This window comes from Dasypus novemcinctus, chromosome 5 (genome assembly GCF_030445035.2).
Source record: "Dasypus novemcinctus isolate mDasNov1 chromosome 5, mDasNov1.1.hap2, whole genome shotgun sequence".
Lineage (NCBI taxonomy): Eukaryota > Metazoa > Chordata > Mammalia > Cingulata > Dasypodidae > Dasypus > Dasypus novemcinctus.
Genome location: NC_080677.1, coordinates 19,533,220 through 19,554,259, shown reverse-complemented (window position 1 = coordinate 19,554,259; position 21,040 = coordinate 19,533,220). Strand labels below are relative to the sequence as shown.

Sequence of the window (21,040 nt, the reverse complement as noted above, 5' to 3'; positions counted from 1 at the left end):
TATTAATATGTATCAATAAGGCTGACTTGTTTAAAAAAAAAAACTGGACAATGTTAGGCTTAGATATATAAAATGCATTCCTGAATGACAAGAAGACTTCATTTTTCTTTTGTTAACAGATTAAATGAGAATATATCTTTCATACTGAGTACACAGTTTTTAATTTACTCATCTCAATGGTCCATTGACTTTAGCTGACATAAAAAGTACAGAATTAGATTAGGAAATCTCTTCTATTCACTAAGGACTATGTAAGGTTCTATAATGATTCTTAATGCATTCTCTTCTTAAACTGTTATTTTAGAAAAGTAGCTTAAATACACTGCATTAGAATTTTATCATTGGAAATCAACATTAGAAAAGACTTGCTCTCATTGACTTAAAAACAAAAAAGACATTCTTCTAAGTAGAAAATCAATCACCACAACCACTAAATGTCACAGCTCAACATCAGCAAGAAGCACTGATAACTGTTAGTTACACACTGCACAAATGATGTATGCCCTCAGTCGTGGAAGTAGGTGCCAGATTTTTAGAAAACTGTACATATATTGATTTTACATTTATTTAATGTGGCCATTGTAAGACACTTTATTCTTCTGATAAACTATGATTGCTTATCAAAAGATTCTATAATTCAAGAGAAACATTCATAACTTGAGTGTGGAAATGAAAACCACCGGCCCACTGAAATCATGCCCACAAAATCCAATTTTGTGGATTTATGGCAGAAAGGCATTAAACTACTGTCTTGCAGGAGCCGCAGACTAGTCACTGAGTAGAAGTGGCACAGCAGTTAATGATTAAGGTGACACGTCCCCCTGCCACAGCTGTTAATCAGCTTAATACTAGTTACATTATTGACATTCGTGTAATTACTTTTCCTAAGGCACATTTGTGCAAAATATATTTTACTTTAATTATGAGCAATCGGAGACAAGTCCAAAAAGAATAATCAAGCTTTTTTTAATGCAGGTATATAGTAAACACACATCAGTCTTCTGATCACCTGGAGAGGGGCAAAATCTCAGTGCTATGTCTACAGCAATACTTTGAAAATATCACATTTTCACCATACCTTGCCATCCTCTGAGCACACGCCCATGTGTTCCCCACTTTCATCCAGACTGATCTGATTTATCTTCACAGGACTCTGTAAATTTAAAAAGAGAGGAGCTGTAAACTTTCCGAAAATAGATTTTAAATTGACTAGCTTTTTGCAAAATTTAAGTAACAAAGGTTGTCTATTAGTTTAGATGTGTGAGTACAAGAAATATTTTGTTTTCACAAATGAAAATGGTAAAATATACCATTGTTCACAGACTTGCAATGGCAAGAAATCTAACATTTCCCCCAAATTATCTATGTCAGATACCTGAAGACGCAGCTAAAATGTTATTTCTTATATATTATATACCTTTGTTCTGTTCTATTTACGCCACACTCCTAAAATTGTCTTCCCTAACCAAAATCCATTACAGGAACAAAAAATAAACAAAAGACAATAAAAATCATTATGGCAATAGAGTGTTAGTTGTTTTAGTTTGGTTCATGGCCAATCTGTTAGTTCTCTTAGAAGTTATGATGTAAACTTTTAATCTACACTTTCATGCTTTGTACTTCCTGGGAAAAAAATGCAAGGTCTAATTGATATTACTTTTGATTTTCCACATTATTTTGAGTAATCCTTGATTTAAAAATCTATAAAGACAGGAATCATGTTTTCTACTTCAGGTGCATATTGCAGAAAGCAAATTCACAATAACTGTATTTATTTAACTGCACTTTACAAAATTTCCCAATTGTTTACTTACTAAAATATTCATATAGGTGGATTTTTTGTAATAGAAGTGATAATCAATGAATGTTGACATTATTAAAGAATGGCAAGCTCTTTTTCTTTCTTCCTCTTCTTAATGACAGTTTCCAGCTATCTTACACAAAACACAGTAGAAACAAAGTAACCATAAAAAGGAAATCCAATCAGTTACAACATGAGCTTATAAATCAGTTTTTTTTTTTTAAAGGTAGCTAACCTTAAAATGGCTTTGGCTTATTGATAAGAATAACTGGAAATACACACAATTGAATGTTGGATGCTCAAATGGAAAATATCTCAAAGCTAGTAAGCAAAGGTCAGGGCAGACCAAGACTCCCAGACCTTGGAAAGGCCAACCACTGATTGATGGTGCTAAGATAAACTCCAATATTATAAATTCAGACAGTAGCTATAGAATCCTTTCTCATCTTGATTTCTAAATAACCAAACAAGCAAATTCCTGAAACGCAGTCCATGAAAACTAAATTATTTCCTACTGGACCCTTGAATGCTGGCTAGAAGAGGAAACGGGCTTGCAGACAGAGCTTTTATCCATGTAACAGGAGAACAAACTGAAGACCACGGGTGAAAATTACAACAGAAAAAAGAGCAGAAACCATCTGCAAGCTGGATGACAGTAAAGACACAATGTTGCAAAGGGCACATTGTTCTGTTCTTGGCCAGCCAGGAACAAGCAAAATCAGAAACCAAGGCTGAACTGGGAAAGCACCTAGCCAGCATGTTTGAACATCTGCCTGAGAAGCTGGAATGCTCAGCCTCTACAGTCTTCTTTAGCTAAGTATTTTGGTCAAATTAAACATCTTCTGGTAGCAGTTTCCTTATTGTGATCTTTCGTTTGCCAAACAACATTTGCATATCCATTTTATTGTCTTACTTTCTTTTATTCCTTTTTTTGGTGTGCGTTTGCATATCCATTTTAGTTTAGACAAATAAAACCCCCCACATACTTGAGTGTAATTTATTTAGCATCCTGTTACAGTCTGTTACACATACACTTAGGTATGTGTAACCTGATCCATACCAAGGTGTCTTGTGGCCTCCAACACTGTGGCCTCAAGATCACAGAACATTTCCATCATTGCAGAAAGTTCTACTGGACAGTGATGTTCTAGGGCAACAAAACGGAGACCCACTGTCTACAACCAAAAGTACAGATGTACAAGGCCCTTCTTTACCATTATTTACATTTGAAAGTTTACATTTTCCTCAGCATTTATTTTATAATATACACGTCAAACTCTAAGTAATTTTGAAATGGACAAATTCCTAGAGAAACATGAAAAGCCGACATTAACTACAGAAGAATTACAAGACCTCAACCAATCACAAGTAAGGAGATTGAATCAGTCATTAAAATCTCCCAACAGGGAAGCGATTGTGGCTCAACTGATAGAGTGCCCGCCTACCATATGGAGGGTCCAGGGTTCTGCACCCAGGGCCTCCTGACCCATGTGGTGAGCTGGTCCACGTGCAGTGCTGCCGCGTGCAAGGAGTGCCATGCCGTGCAGGGCTGTCCCCCGCATAGGGGTGGCCCACGCACAAGGAGTGCGCCCCGCAAGGAGAGCCCCACTACGCAAAAAAAAAGCACAGCCCACCCAGGAGTGGTGCCGCACACACAGAGAGCTGATGCACCAAGATGACACAACAAAAAGAGCAACAGTTTCCCAGTGCTGCATGACAAGAATACAAACGGACACAGAAGAACACACAGCAAATGGACACAGAGAGCAGACAACGGGGGGGGAAGGAGAGAAATAAATAAATCTTTAAAAAAAAAAGAATTAAAAAAATATATATCCCAACAAAGAGAAGTCAAGGACCAGATGACTTCACAGCTAAATTCCACCAAATATTTCAAGAAGAATTAATACCAATCCTGCTCAAACTCTTTCAAAAAATTGAAGAGGAGGGAAAACTACCTCTTTTTATGAAGCCAACATCACCCTAATACCAAAGCCAGATAAAGATACTACAATATTAGAAAATTACAGACCAATGTATCAAATGAATGTAGATGCAAAAATTCTCAAAAAAATACTTTTCAATTTAATACAACAGCATCCTAAAATAATTACACACCACAATCAAGTGAGTTTTATTCCTAGTTTGCATGAGTGGCTCAACATAAAGAAGTCGATTAACGTAATACATCACATTAACAAATCGAAGGGAAAAAACCACATGATCATTTCGTTGGACACAGAAAACACATTTGACAAAACCCAGCATTTTTTTATGTTACATTCAAAAAATATGAGGTCCCCATATACCCCCACCCCCCTCACCCCACTCCTTCCCCCACAACAACAACCTCCTCCATCATCACGAGACATTCATTGCACTTGGTGAACACATCTCTGGGCACCGCTGCACCTCATGGTCAATGGTCCACATCATAGCCCACACTCTCCCACAATCCATCCAGTGGGCCACGGGAGGACATACAATGTCCGGTAACTGTCCCTGCAGCACCACCCAGGACAACTCCAAGTCCCAAAAACCTCCCTACATCACATCTCTTCCTCCCACTCCCTACCTCCAGCAGCCACCATGGCCACTTTCTCCACACCAACACCATATTTTCTTTGATTACTAATCACAATTGTTCATGAATAGGATATCAGTAAGTCCACCCTAATCCATACTCTATTCCTCCATCCTGTGGACCCTGGAATGGTTGTGTCCACTCCACATCTATGTCAAGAGGGGTCTTAGATTCCACCTGGATGCTGGATGCAATTCTCCTGCTTTCAGTTGTAGGCACTCTTGGCTCCCTGGTGTAGTGGTTGACCTTCTTCATCTCCATGTTAGCTGAGTGGGGTTCCTTTCTTGATAAAAAGACTTTTAAATATAAGAATAGACAGAAACTTCAACATGATAATAGGCATATATGAAAAACTCTCAGCCAAAAACATACTCAATGGAAAAAAGTAGTAAGCTTTTCCTCCAAGATCTGTAACAAGACAAGGATGACCAATGTGACCACTATTATTGAACACAGTGCTAGTAGTTCTAACTAGAGTGATTAGACAAGTAAAAAAAAAAAGGCATCCAAACTGAAAAATAAGAAGTAAAACTCTATTTGCAGATGACAATATCTATTTTAGAAAACTCTGAAATATCTACAACAAAGCTACCAGAACTAATAAATGAGTTGAGCAAGAGGCAGGATACAAGATCAACATGCAAAAATCAAGTGTTTTTACATACTAGTAACGAAGTATGTAAGGAGGAAATCAAGAAAAAAATCATTTACAATAACAATTGAAAGAATCAAATATCTAGGAATTAATTTAAGCAGGAATGTAAAAGCCCAGTACTCAGAAAATTACAAAATAGTACTGAAAGAAATTAAAGACAACCTAAACAAATGAAAGGATATTCTGTGCTCATGGACTAGAAGACTAAATATTATTAAGATGACAATTCACCTAAATTAACTTACAGATTCGATGCAATTCCAATCAAAATTCCAATAGCCTACTTCACAGCAATAGAAAAGTCAATTACCAAGTTTATCTGGAAGGCAAAGGGGCCTTGGATGCCTAAAAACATCCTTAAAAAGAAGAGTGAAGTTGGAGGACTCATGCTTCCTGACCTTTAAACATATTATTAAACAAAGCTGCAGTGGTCAAAACAGCAGGTTATTGGCATAAAGACAGACACATTGATCAATGGAATCAAACTGAAAGCTCAGAAATAGACCTTTACCTCTAGGGTCAACTAGTTGTTTTTTTTTTTAATTAATTTTTTTTAATTTTTAAAGATTTAGATTACATAAATGTTACACAAAAAATATAAGGGATTCCCGTATGCCACCTTTCCTCCCCCTCCCACACCTTCCCACATCAACAACTTCCTTCATTAGTGTGGCATATTTGCCACAATTGATGAACATACATTGAAGCAGTGCTACTAACCATGGACTACAGTTTACGCTATAGTATACACTCTGCCAGCAAAACCCCACAGGTTATGACAAAATATACAATGACCTGTATTTGTCACTACGATGTCATGCAGGACAACTCCAATGCCCTGAAAATACTCCCATATTATACCTATTCTTCCATCTCCTATCCCTCAGAACCTCTGGTGACCACTGCCTTTATATCAATAAGATTTCTTCCATTTCTAAAATAAATAAGTCTATGGTAGAATAACAAGTCTATTTTACGCCATTGTTCATTCCCCAATCTTGAGGATTTTGAGATGGTGATGCAGGGAGTTTAGATCCCATGTGCCAGATGAATGGAACTAACTTGCTTGCAGTTGCAGGCACTCTCGGTTCCTTGGGATGGGCATTGTCCATTATCATCTCCTTGTTAGTTGTCCTGGGTGAGTCCAATAGACTAGAGAGTAGGTGCTGCAACTCTGCTGAAATTCAGGGCTCAACTGGCACAAGGATGGACCAAAGATTTAACTCTGTTGGACATATATTTATCAAGGATAGTGCGAATTATAGGTTCAAATAAAAAGGGCAGAAGAGTCATGTGTAGAGAAACTATAAATGAGTCTAACTCTTTTACACTGGGGAGTATAAATTCCAAAGTAAGGCCTACTGACAGTGACAAATTCCTCAGCTTGTCTGCCCTCCTTTATTGAGCCTATATGCTGAGTTTAGCTTAGAGAGAGGCGACATTTGAGCAACAAGGAGGCTTTCAGGTGGTAACTCTTAGACAGCATATAATGCTAGGCTAGGTTTCAATTTCACAGGAAAAGGTCCACAAGTACAATCATCAACATCAAGGGTCTGGCATAATGGTCTGTCTTCCTTCACTCAACATTGTCCTTGTACTTGGGAGATGCTTGCTGTCCGATTAGATAATGTAGCAGAACTCCCCAGGATGGGAATTCAATATTCTTTTGGTTATTGCATGCATCTCCACCCACTGACAAATGATTTTTGACAAGCCTACTAAGTCCACTTTACTGGGACAGAATGGTCTCTTAAACAAATGGTGCTGGGAGAATTGAATATCCATAACCAAAAACATGAAAGAGGACCTTTATCTCACTCCCTATTCAAGAATCAACTCAAAAAGGACCAAAGACCTAAATATAAAAGTCAGGACCATAGAACTCCTGGAAGATAACATAGGGAGCATCTTCAAGATTTGGTGGTAGGAAGTAAGTTCTTAGAACTCACACCTAAAGCACGAACAATGAATGAAAAAATAAATAAATGGAACCACATCAAAATTAAATACTTTTGCATCTCAAAAGACTTTATCAAGAGTGTAAGAAGGCAACCTACTCAATGGGAAAAAATATTTGGAAATCACCTATCTGATAATAGTTTAATGTCCATGATATATAAGAGATCATACAACTTAAAGATAAAAAAGACAAATGACACAATTAAAAATGGGCAGAAGACCTCAACAGACATTTTTCCAAAGAGGAAACACAAGTGGTGAGAAAACCCATGAAATGATGTTCAACATCACTAGCTATTAGGGGAATGCAAATCACAACTACAACGAGACATAATATTACAACTCTTAGAATGGCCACTATCAAAAACCAAGCGGGAAGCAGACTTGGCTCAATGGATAGAGCATCCGCCTACCACTTGGGAGGTCCAAGGTTTGTCAAACACAGGGCCTCCTTGACCGTTGTGGAGCTGACCCACGCAAATGCTGATGCACGCAAGGAGTGCCGTGCCACGCAGGGGTGTTCCCCACATAGGCCCATGTGCAAGGAGTGCGCCCTGTAAGGAGAGCTGCCCAACGCAAAAGCATGTTCAGCGTGCCCAGGAGTGGTGCCACACACACGGAGAGCTGACGCAGCAAGATCATGCAATAAAAAGAGACACAGATGCCCAGTGCTGCTGACAAGAATAGAAGTGGACACAGAAGAACACACAGCGAATGGACACAGAGAACAGACAACTAGGGGGCGGGAAGGGCATAGAAATAAATAAAAATAAAAATCTAAAAAAACCACAAAAAACAAAAAAAACAACCAACCAACCAACAAAACCCCCAGAAAACAACCAGTGTTGGAGAGGATGTGGAGAAAGAAGAATGTTTACCCACTATTGGTGGGAATGTAGAATGGTATAGCTGTTGTGGAATTCTGTTTGGCAGTTCCTAAAGAAGTTTACTATAGATCTGTCATGTGTTCCTGACAATACCACTATTTAGATATATACCCCAGAATAACTGAGAGCAGGGACACAAACAGACATCTGCACACCAATGTTCAAAGCAGCATTACTCATAATTGCCAAAAGATGGAAGCAACCCAAGTGTCCCTCAACTGATGAACGGAGAAATAAAATGTGACATACACATAAAATGGAATTGTATACATGGTAACAGAATAAAAATTAAAAATACAAAACAACACATGGACTAACAGTATACAGTGAACACAATCTTAAACCATGGACTTTAACAGTACAATTATGAAAATGTACGAATGTTCCACATTAATGAGAATTGTTGTTGGTGGGATGGTATATGGAAATTCTGTATTTTATGCATAATTTTTCAGCAAACTCGCAACTTCTCTGATAAAGAAAATATATATATATATATATACATACAGACAGACAGACATATATATATATATAACTAAAAAGATTTAATGATAATTGCCTAAACCATGCTACTACTAAGTGGCTAAGCACACAACAGTATTCTAAACATAAATAACCCAAGTTTTACCTTTCAATGATTCTTACTTAATTTAAACCATTTTCACCATCGCATTAGCAATACTAAAGGGGGGAAAACTGAATAATAACGTTTCCATTTGCTATTTTGGGAACTCAACATATAGAAAATACCTACCCTTAAATTCCTACACCTAGAGGTTAAATCTATGTTCCCAGAAAGAAGATACAATGTCAAGACAAAATAAACAAATTATTTTACTAAGAATTAATACCTGTACTATATTATTCTTTTATGTTTATGTTGCCTCAATTTTTTTTGTAGACTCAGGAAATCAGGTTAATTCATTTTTTTATTGTTCCTCAGAGGATCTCATTTCTTAAGAATATCTTCTATTTAGTCCCTATGTAAAGGGAAATGATTAACTGTAATCATTTTATGTTATTTCTATTAGACTATCTAGGTAAATCATAATATTAAATGAGAAATAAAGGTCATTTTATCACTTCCTTGATTAAATACATAGGCAAGCAATGGGGATACTGGGCATTCTTGGCACTTTCTTCATCTTAAGATTGTCTTTTATGGCTCCTCATTAAGTATGATACTGCTGTTGTGATAAAAATACTCAATTATGAAAGGAAGGCTCCTGCTATCCCCATTAAACAAGAATTTTCAATATGACAAAATGTTTACTTTTATTACATGATTTCAAAATCAATGAAAATTATGGAATGCTTTTTATCATTTGACTTATGATGATAAATTTAATTAATAGCTTCAAGCAAATATCTATTCTTACATACTAAGAACTAAATCCATCATTTCCAACATATTAGCACTGCAAAAACTGCTGCAATGAACACCTTAGTGTATGTTTGTGTATGTGAATGTGTGTGTTTGTACCCATATGCCAGATTACTTGCAACTGAACTACTAGGTTGGAAGATACAGATATTATTTTTAATAAGTATGGCTAATTTGATTTTTGAAAAAGCTGAACAGCTCATATTTCAACCGACAAGGGATAAGAACACTCTTTCCTCCAAATCTCTGTTAGCAACAAAAGTTGGATGATTGGGTTTTGTTTTTTTTTTTCACTTTATATCTGTCAATGATCAATGTTCATCAGTCCACTTCCTTGACTAGCAAACTTAAATACTTTTCTTGTCTATTGGTCATTTAATTTGCGCTCTTTAAACTACTTTTTCACGTCTTTTTCATTTATTCTATTAACTTGTTAGTTGTTACTTATCCATTTATAAGCATTCCTTTTATATTACCAAAAATCTCTTTTCCTATTTTATTCTATGTATAACAAATCCTTTTGTCCAAAAGTATCATTTGTCTGTTGCAAAACAGGTTTTTATTTAACCAAACAAAAACCTTTTTCTATTTTGCAAAACGAAAGTTTTTATTTAACCAAAAACAGAACACCCCCTCTCACCCGCCGCCACCAAAATAAATAAATAAATAAGCATTTTCTTTCTCTGTTCAGGATATGCAGTCTGGTACAACAGCTCACCCAGACATACTATTAATACATGTAGTCGCCTATATCTTTTTGCAAGATGGCATTGCTTTATTCTTATAGTTATCTTTTTAATCCTTCAGGATTCATTTCATTTTCTTCCAAAATGGAAATCCAGTTAGGGTAGTCCCATGTACTAAACCACCCTTTTCCTTAAGACAACTGTGTTTACCATAAAATAAATCATTGGATACATTAAGATAACCTTCTGGGCTTTCAGTTGTGTACACTTCTATTATCAATTCAATACTAATTTAGTTATAGAAGATGTAGAGTATGTTCTAATATCTAATAACGTAAATTTTCCAACTTTCCTTAGTCTCAAGTATTTGTTCCTCCATATGAATTTTAAAATAAAAGGACTCCCCATGTTGCTAACCATAATAGTCATTTTTTCAATCCCCAATTATTTCACTTAACAGAGGCTTGTAGCACTATCAATAACTCTTTCCTCCTCTTTGCTTCCAGGACACCATACTTGCCTTTTTTGGGTTTTTTTTTTTCCCCCTCAAACTTCTGGCTGCTGCTTCTTAGTCTTTTTTTACTGGATACTCCTTGTATCTCTGATATCTGTATCTCATGGTTCAGCCCGTGTACTTTTCTCTTTTCTATCTATACTCATTCCCTTGGTATACTTTTTTTTAAATTAATTGATTAATTTTATTTCCCCCCTTCCACTCCTCCTCCCTCTCCCTCTCCCCCCATCCTGCTGTTTTTGCTGTCTATATCCATTTGCTGTGTGATCTTCTGTATCTATTTCTCTTTTTGGTCTTCTCTTAATTTTTCTCCTCTAGGATTCACTGGGATTCGATCCTAGGGACCTCTGATGTGGAGAGAGGTTCCCTGTTAACTGCGCCACCTCAGTTCCTGGTCTCTGCTGTGCTTCACCTTGACTCTCCCCTTCGTCTCTATTTTGTTGAGTCATCATCTTGCTGCGTGATTCACTCGGTGTGACTCACTGGCTCACCATGCAGGCACTCTTGCCGCATGGGCACTCAGCTTGCCATGTGAGCACTGGCTTGCTGCACGAGAGCTGGCTCACCACGAGGGCACTGGCTTGCCGTGCAGGCATGTTTTCTCTTCTTTTTCACCAGGAGGCCCCAGGGACCAAAGCTGGGTCCTCCAATATGGCAGGCAGAAGCCCTATCACTTGAGCCATATCTGCTTCCCCCTTGGTATACTCTTATAGGCCATAGAAGGATGTTCAAATTTGTATCTCCAGACTAGATCTCTCCTTAATCTAGATCTGTATATAGAACTGCTTATCTGATATCTATACTTGGATGACTGATAGGCATCTCAATGAAAACACTTCCAAAACTGAACTCTGGACATCTCCTCACCCCCATAAAAACAAAACAAAACAAAATACTTCCTCCTCTTGCAGTGTTCCCCATGTCAGGCAATACCTACTATGGTATTCTAGTTGCTCAGGGCAAAAAAGCCTTGTAGCCATTCTTGCCTCCTGTCTTTCCTTACAGCTCAGAATGGATCTGTCAACAAATCCCATCATGTCTTTGAAAAAAAATTTCTCCAGAATTTTTATCTATTTTTCACTACTCCTACAGCTGCTACCCTAGTCGAAGCTAGCACCATTGTTGTCTGTGCGACCACAATGGTCTCCTAACTCTGACTTACTTCTGTCTGAACTTTCCCAGAGGTCTATGTTCAACAAATCAGCCAAAGTGATACTGCTAACACGTTGACCAGAAAATACCGTTCCTTTCTTTACAACCCTCCAACAGCCTCCCATCTCAGGACAAAAGCCCAAGTCTTTACTATGACCTGATATCCCTAAATGGTCAGGATATAGCTCTACTTTGAACTTCTGACCTCATCTATTCCTGTCATTGTTCTCTCTACTCCAGCCATGATGACCTTCTTGTGGTTCCTCTAGCCTTAGAAACTTTACATTTATTTGTCAGGTGCCTGGAATACTTTTCTGCCGGGTCTTTACTGGAAGCCATCTTCTCATGCGTCCTTCCCTGGACACCCAATCTAAAATTTCCATATTTCACCCAAACATTTTATAATCCATTCACTACTTTATTTTTCTCTCCTTAGCACTTACCTTACTTATCACTATCTTTTACTTATTGTCAAGCTCACTCACTAGATGATATATTTTACTTATTTATCTTACATATTATCAAGCTTACTCACTAGACTATTAACTTCATGAGAGTAGGGATTTCATCTGTTTTAATCATTATTGTGTCTCCCATGTCTACAAGAATGTCTGGAATATAGGAGGTCCTTAATACATTTTTGTTAAAACAAAGAATGAATGAATCCTTAGCACAACACATTCAAAGCAGGATAAATACAAAGAAAAATTCTAATGGGTATGAAATGGCATTTAATTGTGGTTTTGATTTGCATTTCCCTGATGGCTAATAATGCTGAGTATATTTTCATGTGATTTCTGGCCATAGGTATATTTTCTTTGGAGAGATGTCTGTTTAAGTCTTTTGCCCATCTTTTAAATGGGTTGTCTTTTTGTTGTTAAGTGAAGGATTTCTTTATATATACTGGATATGAATCCTTTATAGGATATGTGGTTTCCAAGTATTTTCTTTCATTGTGTAGGTTGTCATTTTACTTTCATGATCAAGTGCTTTGAGGAACAAAAGTTCTTAATTTTGATGAGGTCTCATTTATCTATTGTTTCTTTTGTTGCTTATGCTTTGGGTATAAAGTCTAATAAACCACTGCCCAACACAAAGTCCTGAAGATGCTTCCCAATATTTTCTTCTAAGTATTTGATAGTTCTAGCTCTTACATTTAGGTCTTTTTTTTTTTTTAAGATTTATTTTTAATTTATTTCTCTTCCCTTCCCCCATAGCTCCCTGCCCCCAGTTGTCTGCTCTCTGTGTCCCTTTGCTATGTTCTTCTGTGTCTGCTTGTATTCTTGTCAGTGACACCACCTGGAATCTTTGTCTCTTTTTGTTGTGTCATCTTGCTGCGTCAGCTCTCCGTGTGCGCGGCACCATTCCTGGGCAGTGCTCCTTACAGGGTGCATTCCTTGCACATGGGGTTCCCCATGCGGGGGACACCCCTGCGTAGCATGGCACTCCTTGTGTGCAGCAGCACTGCACGTGGGCCAGCTCATCACACAGGTCAGGAGGCCCTGGGTTTGAACCATGTATCTCCCATGTGGTAGGCAGACACCCTATCCATTGGGCCAAATCTGCTTCCCACATTTAGTTTTTTATCCATTTTGAGTTGATTTTTGTATATGGTGTGAGGTAGGGGTCGTCCTTTTTTTTTTTGGCAAATGGAGATGCAGTTTTCCTAGCACCATTAGTTGACCAGACTATTCTTTCCCAATTGAGTCATCTTTGCCATCTTGTCAAAAATCAGTTGGCCATAAATGTGAGGGTTGATTTCTGAGCTCTTAATTTGATTTACCTGGTTGATATATCTGTGCTTTGCCAGTACCATGTTGTTTTGATTACTATGGCTTTTTAATAATTTTTAAGATTGTGAACCGTGAGTCCTCCAACTTCATTCTTCCTTTTCAAGATGGCTTTTGCTATTCAGGGCCCCTTATCCTTCCATAAAAAGCTGGGCACTCTCTCTGCCTAGAGGAGCCCACACCAAAGCTCAGTGTGTATTTCTGTCCTTCTCTCCCATTTCTCAGCAAGCTCTGTTCTCTTCCCCCATTTCCCAAAAAAATACTTTTACTGGCCTAACCTGAAAAGAAAAAAATTAAAAAGGGATGATTGGTTTCTCCATTATTTCAAAGAAGGTTGTTGGAATTCTGATTAGGATTGCATTGAATCTATAAATTGCTTTGGGTAGTACTGACATCATAACAATAATTAGTTTTCCAACCCATGAGCATTGAATGTCCTTCCATTTATTTAGGTCTTATTAATTTATTTTAGCAATGTTTTGTAGTTTTCTATGTACAAGCCCTTTATGTTCTTGGTTAGACTTATTCCTAGATATTTGATTCTTTTAGATGTTACTGTGAATGGATTTTTTTTTTAATTTCTTGCTCTGACTGTTCATTGCTTATGCATAGAAATATTGATTTTTGAGTGTTGAACAAGAAAATCTCTTTATGTTTGGAAATTAAGAAATTCACTTCTGCCACCTCATTTGATACACCGAGAAGGACACAACATCATTTTTGTAGTCTTTCTGCTAAAAATGCCTGAACTAAATCTAACCTTTAGAACATAGACAAACCCAAACTGAGGAACAGTCCATAAAATAACTTTTTGGTCTTGACACTTCATAAATGACAAGATCAAAAAGGACAAAGTAAGCCTAAGAAGCTGTTTCAAATTAAAGGATACTAAAGACATGTAACTAAAAAATGAGATAAATTTGCCTGCACAGAATTTGTTAGAGTAATGCTTCCATAATTTAAGCTGCCTTTTGTCTGTTATTTTATTTTATTTTTTTTTATTATTATTATTTTTTAAAGATTTATTTATTTATTTAATTTCCCCCCCTCCCCTGGTTGTCTGTTCTTGGTGTCTATTTGCTGCGTCTTGTTTCTTTGTCCGCTTCTGTTGTCGTCAGCAGCACAGGAAGTGTGGGCGGCGCCATTCCTGGGCAGGCTGCTCTTTCTTTTCACGCTGGGCGGCTTTCCTCACGGGCGCACTCCTTGCGCATGGGGCTCTCACGCGGGGGACACCCTTGCGTGGCACGGCACTCCTTGCGCGCATCAGCACTGCGCATGGCCAGCTCCACACGGGTCAAGGAGGCCCGGGGTTTGAACCGCGGACCTCCCATGTGGTAGACGGACGCCCTAACCACTGGGCCAAAGTCCGTTTCCCTATTTTATTTTTTGACGTTGAAATAAAGTTTACAAAGACAGAGAGAGAGAAAAAATATTACAAAATGCCACATGTAATCCTGACTTGGAATTTGAATGAGAAAAAAAAAATGTGCCAATGTTATTTCCTGATTTTGATAAATTCCTCTATGGTTATATAAAAGCAGGTACTTGTTCTTAGAAATATGTAGGGATAAAGACATATTTCAAAGACTATGTTAGTGTTTGTGTGTGTTTCTCTCTGTGTGTTTGTGTCTAGAGAGAAAAGTTATTGGAGCTAATGTAGAGAAGGTTAACGAGTGGTTAATTCACATGAAGAGAATAACAGGAATACTTTATAATATGCTCATAATAAACTCATGGGTCAGAAAAGGAAGTTTAATAGAAACAAGATAATACTTTGAACCAATCAACAAGGAAAGCACTACAAATTTATTAAGTATGGAATATAACAAAAGGAATAATTTAGAGGAAAATGTTGCTGTTAAATGCATATATGACAGAAGACTGAAAGTTAATGATCTAAATATTGAAGAAGCTAGAAGAGAACAACTAAATTATTCTAAAGAAAGTATAGAAAATATAATAAAGAACAGATGTTAATGAAACTGAAAAACAAAGTAGAAAGAATCAAGTAAAAAAAATTTTTTCCCCTAAGAAAAGGCTAGTTGGTAAACTATGGAGAGAGAAAGCAGAAACAAAAAATATCTGGAGTGAAAAAAGAAATGTCACTAGAGATCTTATAGACATTAAATAGAAAATAAGATTATGTAAAAACCATATGCTAATACATTTGAAATTATTGAAACAAAAACTAGATAAAATGAATAAATGCCTAGAAAAATATAACCTACCAGAGCTGACAGACAAAACAGAAAACCTTCATGGTCCTAGAGACATTTAAAGAAACTGAATCACTTGTCAAGAATATTAACTCACAAAAATCCTGGCCCAGTGAGTTCAAAGAATTAGTCATTTCAGTCATGCATGCACAAATTCTTCCATAAAATAGAAGAGAAAAAAAAAGGAAATGCTCCCCAACTCATTTTACCAGGTCAACACAACCTTAAAATAAATCTGGATAAGGATGTTATGAGGAGGAAAAAGCACAGGCAAATCTCATTCATGAACCATGAACACAGAAGGGAAAACCCTGAAGACAACATTAACAAAGCCAGCATCTATAGAAAAACCAAGTCAGGTTCATCCCAGAATTACAAGACATAAGGAAATTAATCAATACAATTTTTTATCTTAAGAAAAAAAAAAGGAAAAATCATAGGATCATGTCAATAGATGCAGAAAGTGTTTGGCAAAATCCAACACCCATCTATTTACAGTAAAAACTCTTAGCATCTAGGACCAGGAGAGAAAATCCTCAATCTCATAAAAGGCATATCTACCCAATAGATAGCAAATGTGACACTTTAATGGTGAAATGTCGAGAGGTTTCCCTTTGCTGTCTTTACTACTGATTCTTCTAATCCCTAAACATGGTGCACTTTTCCTTTTATTTAGGTCTTTGTCATCATCGTCTTTTTATTTTTTTTAAGAAGGTACCAGAGATTGAACACAGGACCTTGTACTTGAGAAGCAAGCACTCAATCACTCAGCTACATTTGCTCCCCATTTAGGTCTTCTTTAATATCAAATTTAATAAGTTTTACACTTTTCCCCTAATCTTGCATTTTGTTTGAGAATATTTTTCTGGCAGTAGCAGATGGCATCCTTTTCTCATTCCTGATATATATGATTCCATTTATACGTCAAACAAAAGCGGCAAAACCTAAACTAGTGTTTGCACATACAAGTTGCAAAACAAAAAAAAAAGCTAGGTAGGAAGTGATTACTATAAAGATTAGTATAGTGGTTATTTCTAAAAGGGAGAGATTATGATAGTGAAGAATCATAAAATCTATTTCTCAATTAAGTGGTGGCTACATATTTGTTTACTTCATAATTATTTCTTTCACTGCAGGGTTTTAAGTATATTTTAAAATTGTATTTCATAACAGGGATAAACATTAAAAATTTATATATATTTATATATATATATATATATATATATATATATATATAACTCATATATATATATGTAAATAACTCACCCACAAAAATGTCCAAGGCGGATCTTTTTTTTTTTTTCAGGTACTATGGCTGGCAACTGAACTCAGGACCTCATATGTGGGAAACCGGTACTCAACCACCGAGCTACACAACTTCCCTAAGGCCAGCAACTTTTAATGGGTTTCTACTTATATTATTTTTTAAAAATTTCTTCCCCATGATTGTCATGTTGCTCAAATGTCCCTCTCATTCTATTTTGGTCATCTGTAATTTTCGCAGAAAATACCAGGTCAAGAAAACAATTTTTATTTTTTGTTCAAATTAATATATTTTTAAAAAGATTTATTTTTTATTTATTTCTCTCCCCTTCCCGCCACCCCCCCGCCCCCAGCTGTCTGCTCTCTGTGTCCATTCGCTGTGTATTCTTCTGTGACCACTTCTATCCTTATCAGTGGTACTGGGAATCTGTGTTTCTTTTTGTTGCGTCATCTTGCTGTGTCAGCTCTCCCTGTGTGCAGCACTATTCTTGGGCAGGCTGCACTTTCTTTTGCACTGGGCGGCTCTCCTTACGGGGTGCACTCCTTTTGCATGTGGTGCTCCCCTATGCGGGGGACACCCCTGCATGGCACGGCACTCCTTGTGCATCAGCACTGCGCCTGGGCCAGCTCTTCACACAGGTCAAGGAGGCCCGGGGTTTGAACCGTGGACCTCCCATGTGGCAGGCCCTATCCATTGGGCCATGTCTGCTTCCCCAAATTAACATTTTAAAAATAATACTAATGATCTTAATACTAATATCAAGTAGTAATAACACTATTCGTAATATGTTTATTATGTGCCAGGCTCTGTTACAAGAGTTTTATAAATTTATCATGTAATCCTCATTTAATTCTATATAAAGTAGGGACTATTGTTTTTCCTGTTTCCAAATATGAAGATATATATACACATACACTGTCTTCCAAGTATATACATATTTTATTTCCTCTTTTTTTCTTTGATCGTACTTCATCAGTTGTACTGGCCTTTTCACAGAAGCAATACTTCCATTAATCAATGTGACATATTTAAATTTCTTTCTTTTTTATTCATTTCTACTTTTATTCCATATTAACTTTTCCCTTTTTGCCTTTGAACAATTTTGTTGAACTTTCAAAGAATTATATATTGCTTGTTCACCTTAATCATTCATTTGTTAATCATAAAATAATAAAACGCTTTTATCCTTTGAGTATATCACTGGCCACAAACGAAAGGATATACAATAAAGAAAATAATGGACAATTACAGTCGTTATTTTCTCTTCAAGACAAGGTAGCATATTTTATTTTGTTTTGTTTTGTCTCACCTCTAAGGATGATGATGGTGTTATTTATTTATCTACTACTTATCAATAAATTCTTTTTTTTTCCGGGTTTTATTTTATTTTATTTATTTATTTATTTATTTTTTTATTGACTTTGTAATAATATTACATTAAAAATATATATATATATATGAGGTCCCATTCAACCCCACCACCCCCACCCCACCTCTCCCCCCCCAGCAACACTCATTCCCATCATCATGACACATCCATTGGACCTGGCAAGTACACCCTTGGGCACCTCTGCACCTCACAGTCAATGGTCCACATCATGGCCCATACTCTCCCCCATTCCATCCAGTGGGCCCTGTGAGGATTTACACTGTCCAGTGACTGCCCCTGAAGCACCATCCAGGGCAGCTCCATGTCCCAAAGACGCCTCTACTTCTCATCTCCTCCCGCCTTTCCCCATACCCATCAGCCACCATGTCCACTTTTCCCAATCCAATGCCACCTTTTCTATGTGGACACTGGACTGGTTGTGTCCATTGCACCTCTATGTCAAGAGGAGGCTCAGATTCCACATGGATGCTGGATGCAATCCTCCCACTTTCAGTTGTAATCACTCTAGGCTCCATGGTGTGGTGGTTGTCCCTCTTCAACTCCATCTTAGCTGAGTGTGGTGAGTCCAATGAATCAGACTGTAGGTGCTGGAGTCTGCTGAGGCTCAGGACCTGGCCATCACACTGTCAGTCCAGAGATTCAAATCCCCCAAATATATCCCAAACCCCAACACCAACTGCACCTCCAGCACATTAGCATGAAAGTCCTATGAAGAGAGATCCCATCTGAGTCCAGTCAATAAATTCTTATGTGACTGCTTTGTGGTCAGAGAATGTGACTTACATAATATTTTTAGAAACTTATTGACTTACCTTTGTAACCTATCATCATTTCATAGCAATTCAAATTCCCTACCTTTAGATTCAAAATATATATATTTTTAATCATGTTACTTATACTCTTTAATTTCTATATACCCTTACGTTTTTCTTCTTGGTCAATAACTAATAAAAACACATTAAAAATTTTTCCCACTACAATTGCAATTTTGTCCATTTCTCCTTAAATTTCAAATAAATTTTGGGCTGGATATTAGGTATCATATAATTTGGTACATCAAAGGGTATATCTGTTTTACGTTCCTTTTGACTTGTAAATGAAATCAATATAATATGTCCCCTGATGATTAATGCCCTTCTGCTTTACACTCTACTTTTTCATGTTTCAATTGCCTATACTACTTCATTTTTGTCTTTTTCTGGTATAATTTTGCTCACATCTTTATCTTTCACTACCATCACATTGTGGGATATACGTCTTAAAGCTGAGAATATTTTTCTTTTAGAAAACAGAATAATTGGTCCTGTTAGACTTGTCTTTGTTGCTATTTTATACTTTTTAGAATTATAGTTCCCATTTCATTTTTATTTTTTGGTTATACTATTCACATTTTCTCCTTTATTTAGAGATTTAGTTGTTGCACATACCTTTATCTTATTAACAATTACCTTTAAATTATTATAAATCATACTTGAATTATGTCTTCCCCAAAATAAAGCAATTACATTAAATGACTCATTTAGAAGGTGAGATACTTAGCATATTTATTTATACTCCTTCCCTTCCCTGTTTTGAAGTGAGAGTACAAATGTTTTATATTTCTTTGAACATTTCAAACAGAATTGGAGAGAAAAGCTAAAGGCATTGGTAAAACTGAAATCTTGAACTATAAGTTCTAAGTTATGAATCCAGAGGAAGAGACTTTCACTACTGGGATATCTACAGTTTTCAAGCTGATTCATAATAGGTCAATATAGATAAAGGATATTTACCCCTTGTCATGTAAATTGCAAAAAACTTTGAAGTTTATTATACATTTTAAAATTATCTGTAGAGGGCTTTTTAAAGAAATATAAATTTTTTATTTATGTAAATCATACCAAATAGTCCAATGAGAAAAGAAGTAGCACAAATTATAAATAAACAAAAACAACAGTTACCCTCACTAGTAATAAATACATGAAAATTGAAACAATGAGATAGTTTACTTCTGGAATCATATTTTTAAGTACTTATTTTTGGCAAGGAAGCACAAAAATAGACACTTTTCTTATACTGAAGTAAGAGTTCAAATTTGGAAAAGCTTGTAGAACTGTGACAATCTGAATCAAAATTTCTTAAAACATCCATTGCCTCTCATGATCAATGAAAAGATGATTTTGCATGGATGCTTTTCATGGTAGGTTTCTTTTGTAATATACTGAAAATTAGAAATCACCTAAATTTCCAAAAGCAAGGAATCTAAATGATAATTTTTTAAAAAATTATATAAGCCAATGTTTATAAATAGTTCCAAATTATAGGTATTTGCATATCATATACATGACTGGAAGTAGATACTCTAATATATGAGCAATATATGGGTGTTGAGATATTATTATTGTTTAGGTTGCCCCTTTCTATGTTTTCCTAATTTTCTATAATAATGTTTATCTTATTTGCAATCAGAAGATAAATATTTTCAAAATATGAATAAATAGCAAATACATTAATCTAAAAATAAAACGGAAGACAAAATTCATATTAATTTTTAAAACCATCACTCTGAAGACACGCAGTCCCTATTTTTATCTTGAGTGATGACTGACAAGCATCGCTATGCATGTTGTTTCCATAATATTAAATAAAGAACAAATAATTAACAGGATTTCAATACTACAACTCTCAGTGGTGCATGCAACAGTTTTACCAGCCTGGCATCTGTATGGTTCCTCTCATAAATAGAAGCAAATGCTTTACATTTATTTGTCATTTTATA

At 36.3% G+C, this 21,040-nt stretch overlaps 1 protein-coding gene across 4 annotated transcripts in view; it reads right to left on the bottom strand.

Moving 5' to 3' along the window:
* VPS41 (VPS41 subunit of HOPS complex) overlaps positions 1-21,040 on the bottom strand; it is a 247,119-nt gene that overhangs the window by 147,356 nt on the left and 78,723 nt on the right. For all 4 annotated transcript variants that reach the window (XM_058296762.2, XM_058296764.1, XM_058296761.1 and 1 more), the window contains one exon: positions 1,079-1,153. In XM_058296762.2, coding sequence (XP_058152745.1) covers positions 1,079-1,153 — 75 coding nt within the window. The remainder of the gene's footprint in view (positions 1-1,078; positions 1,154-21,040) is intronic.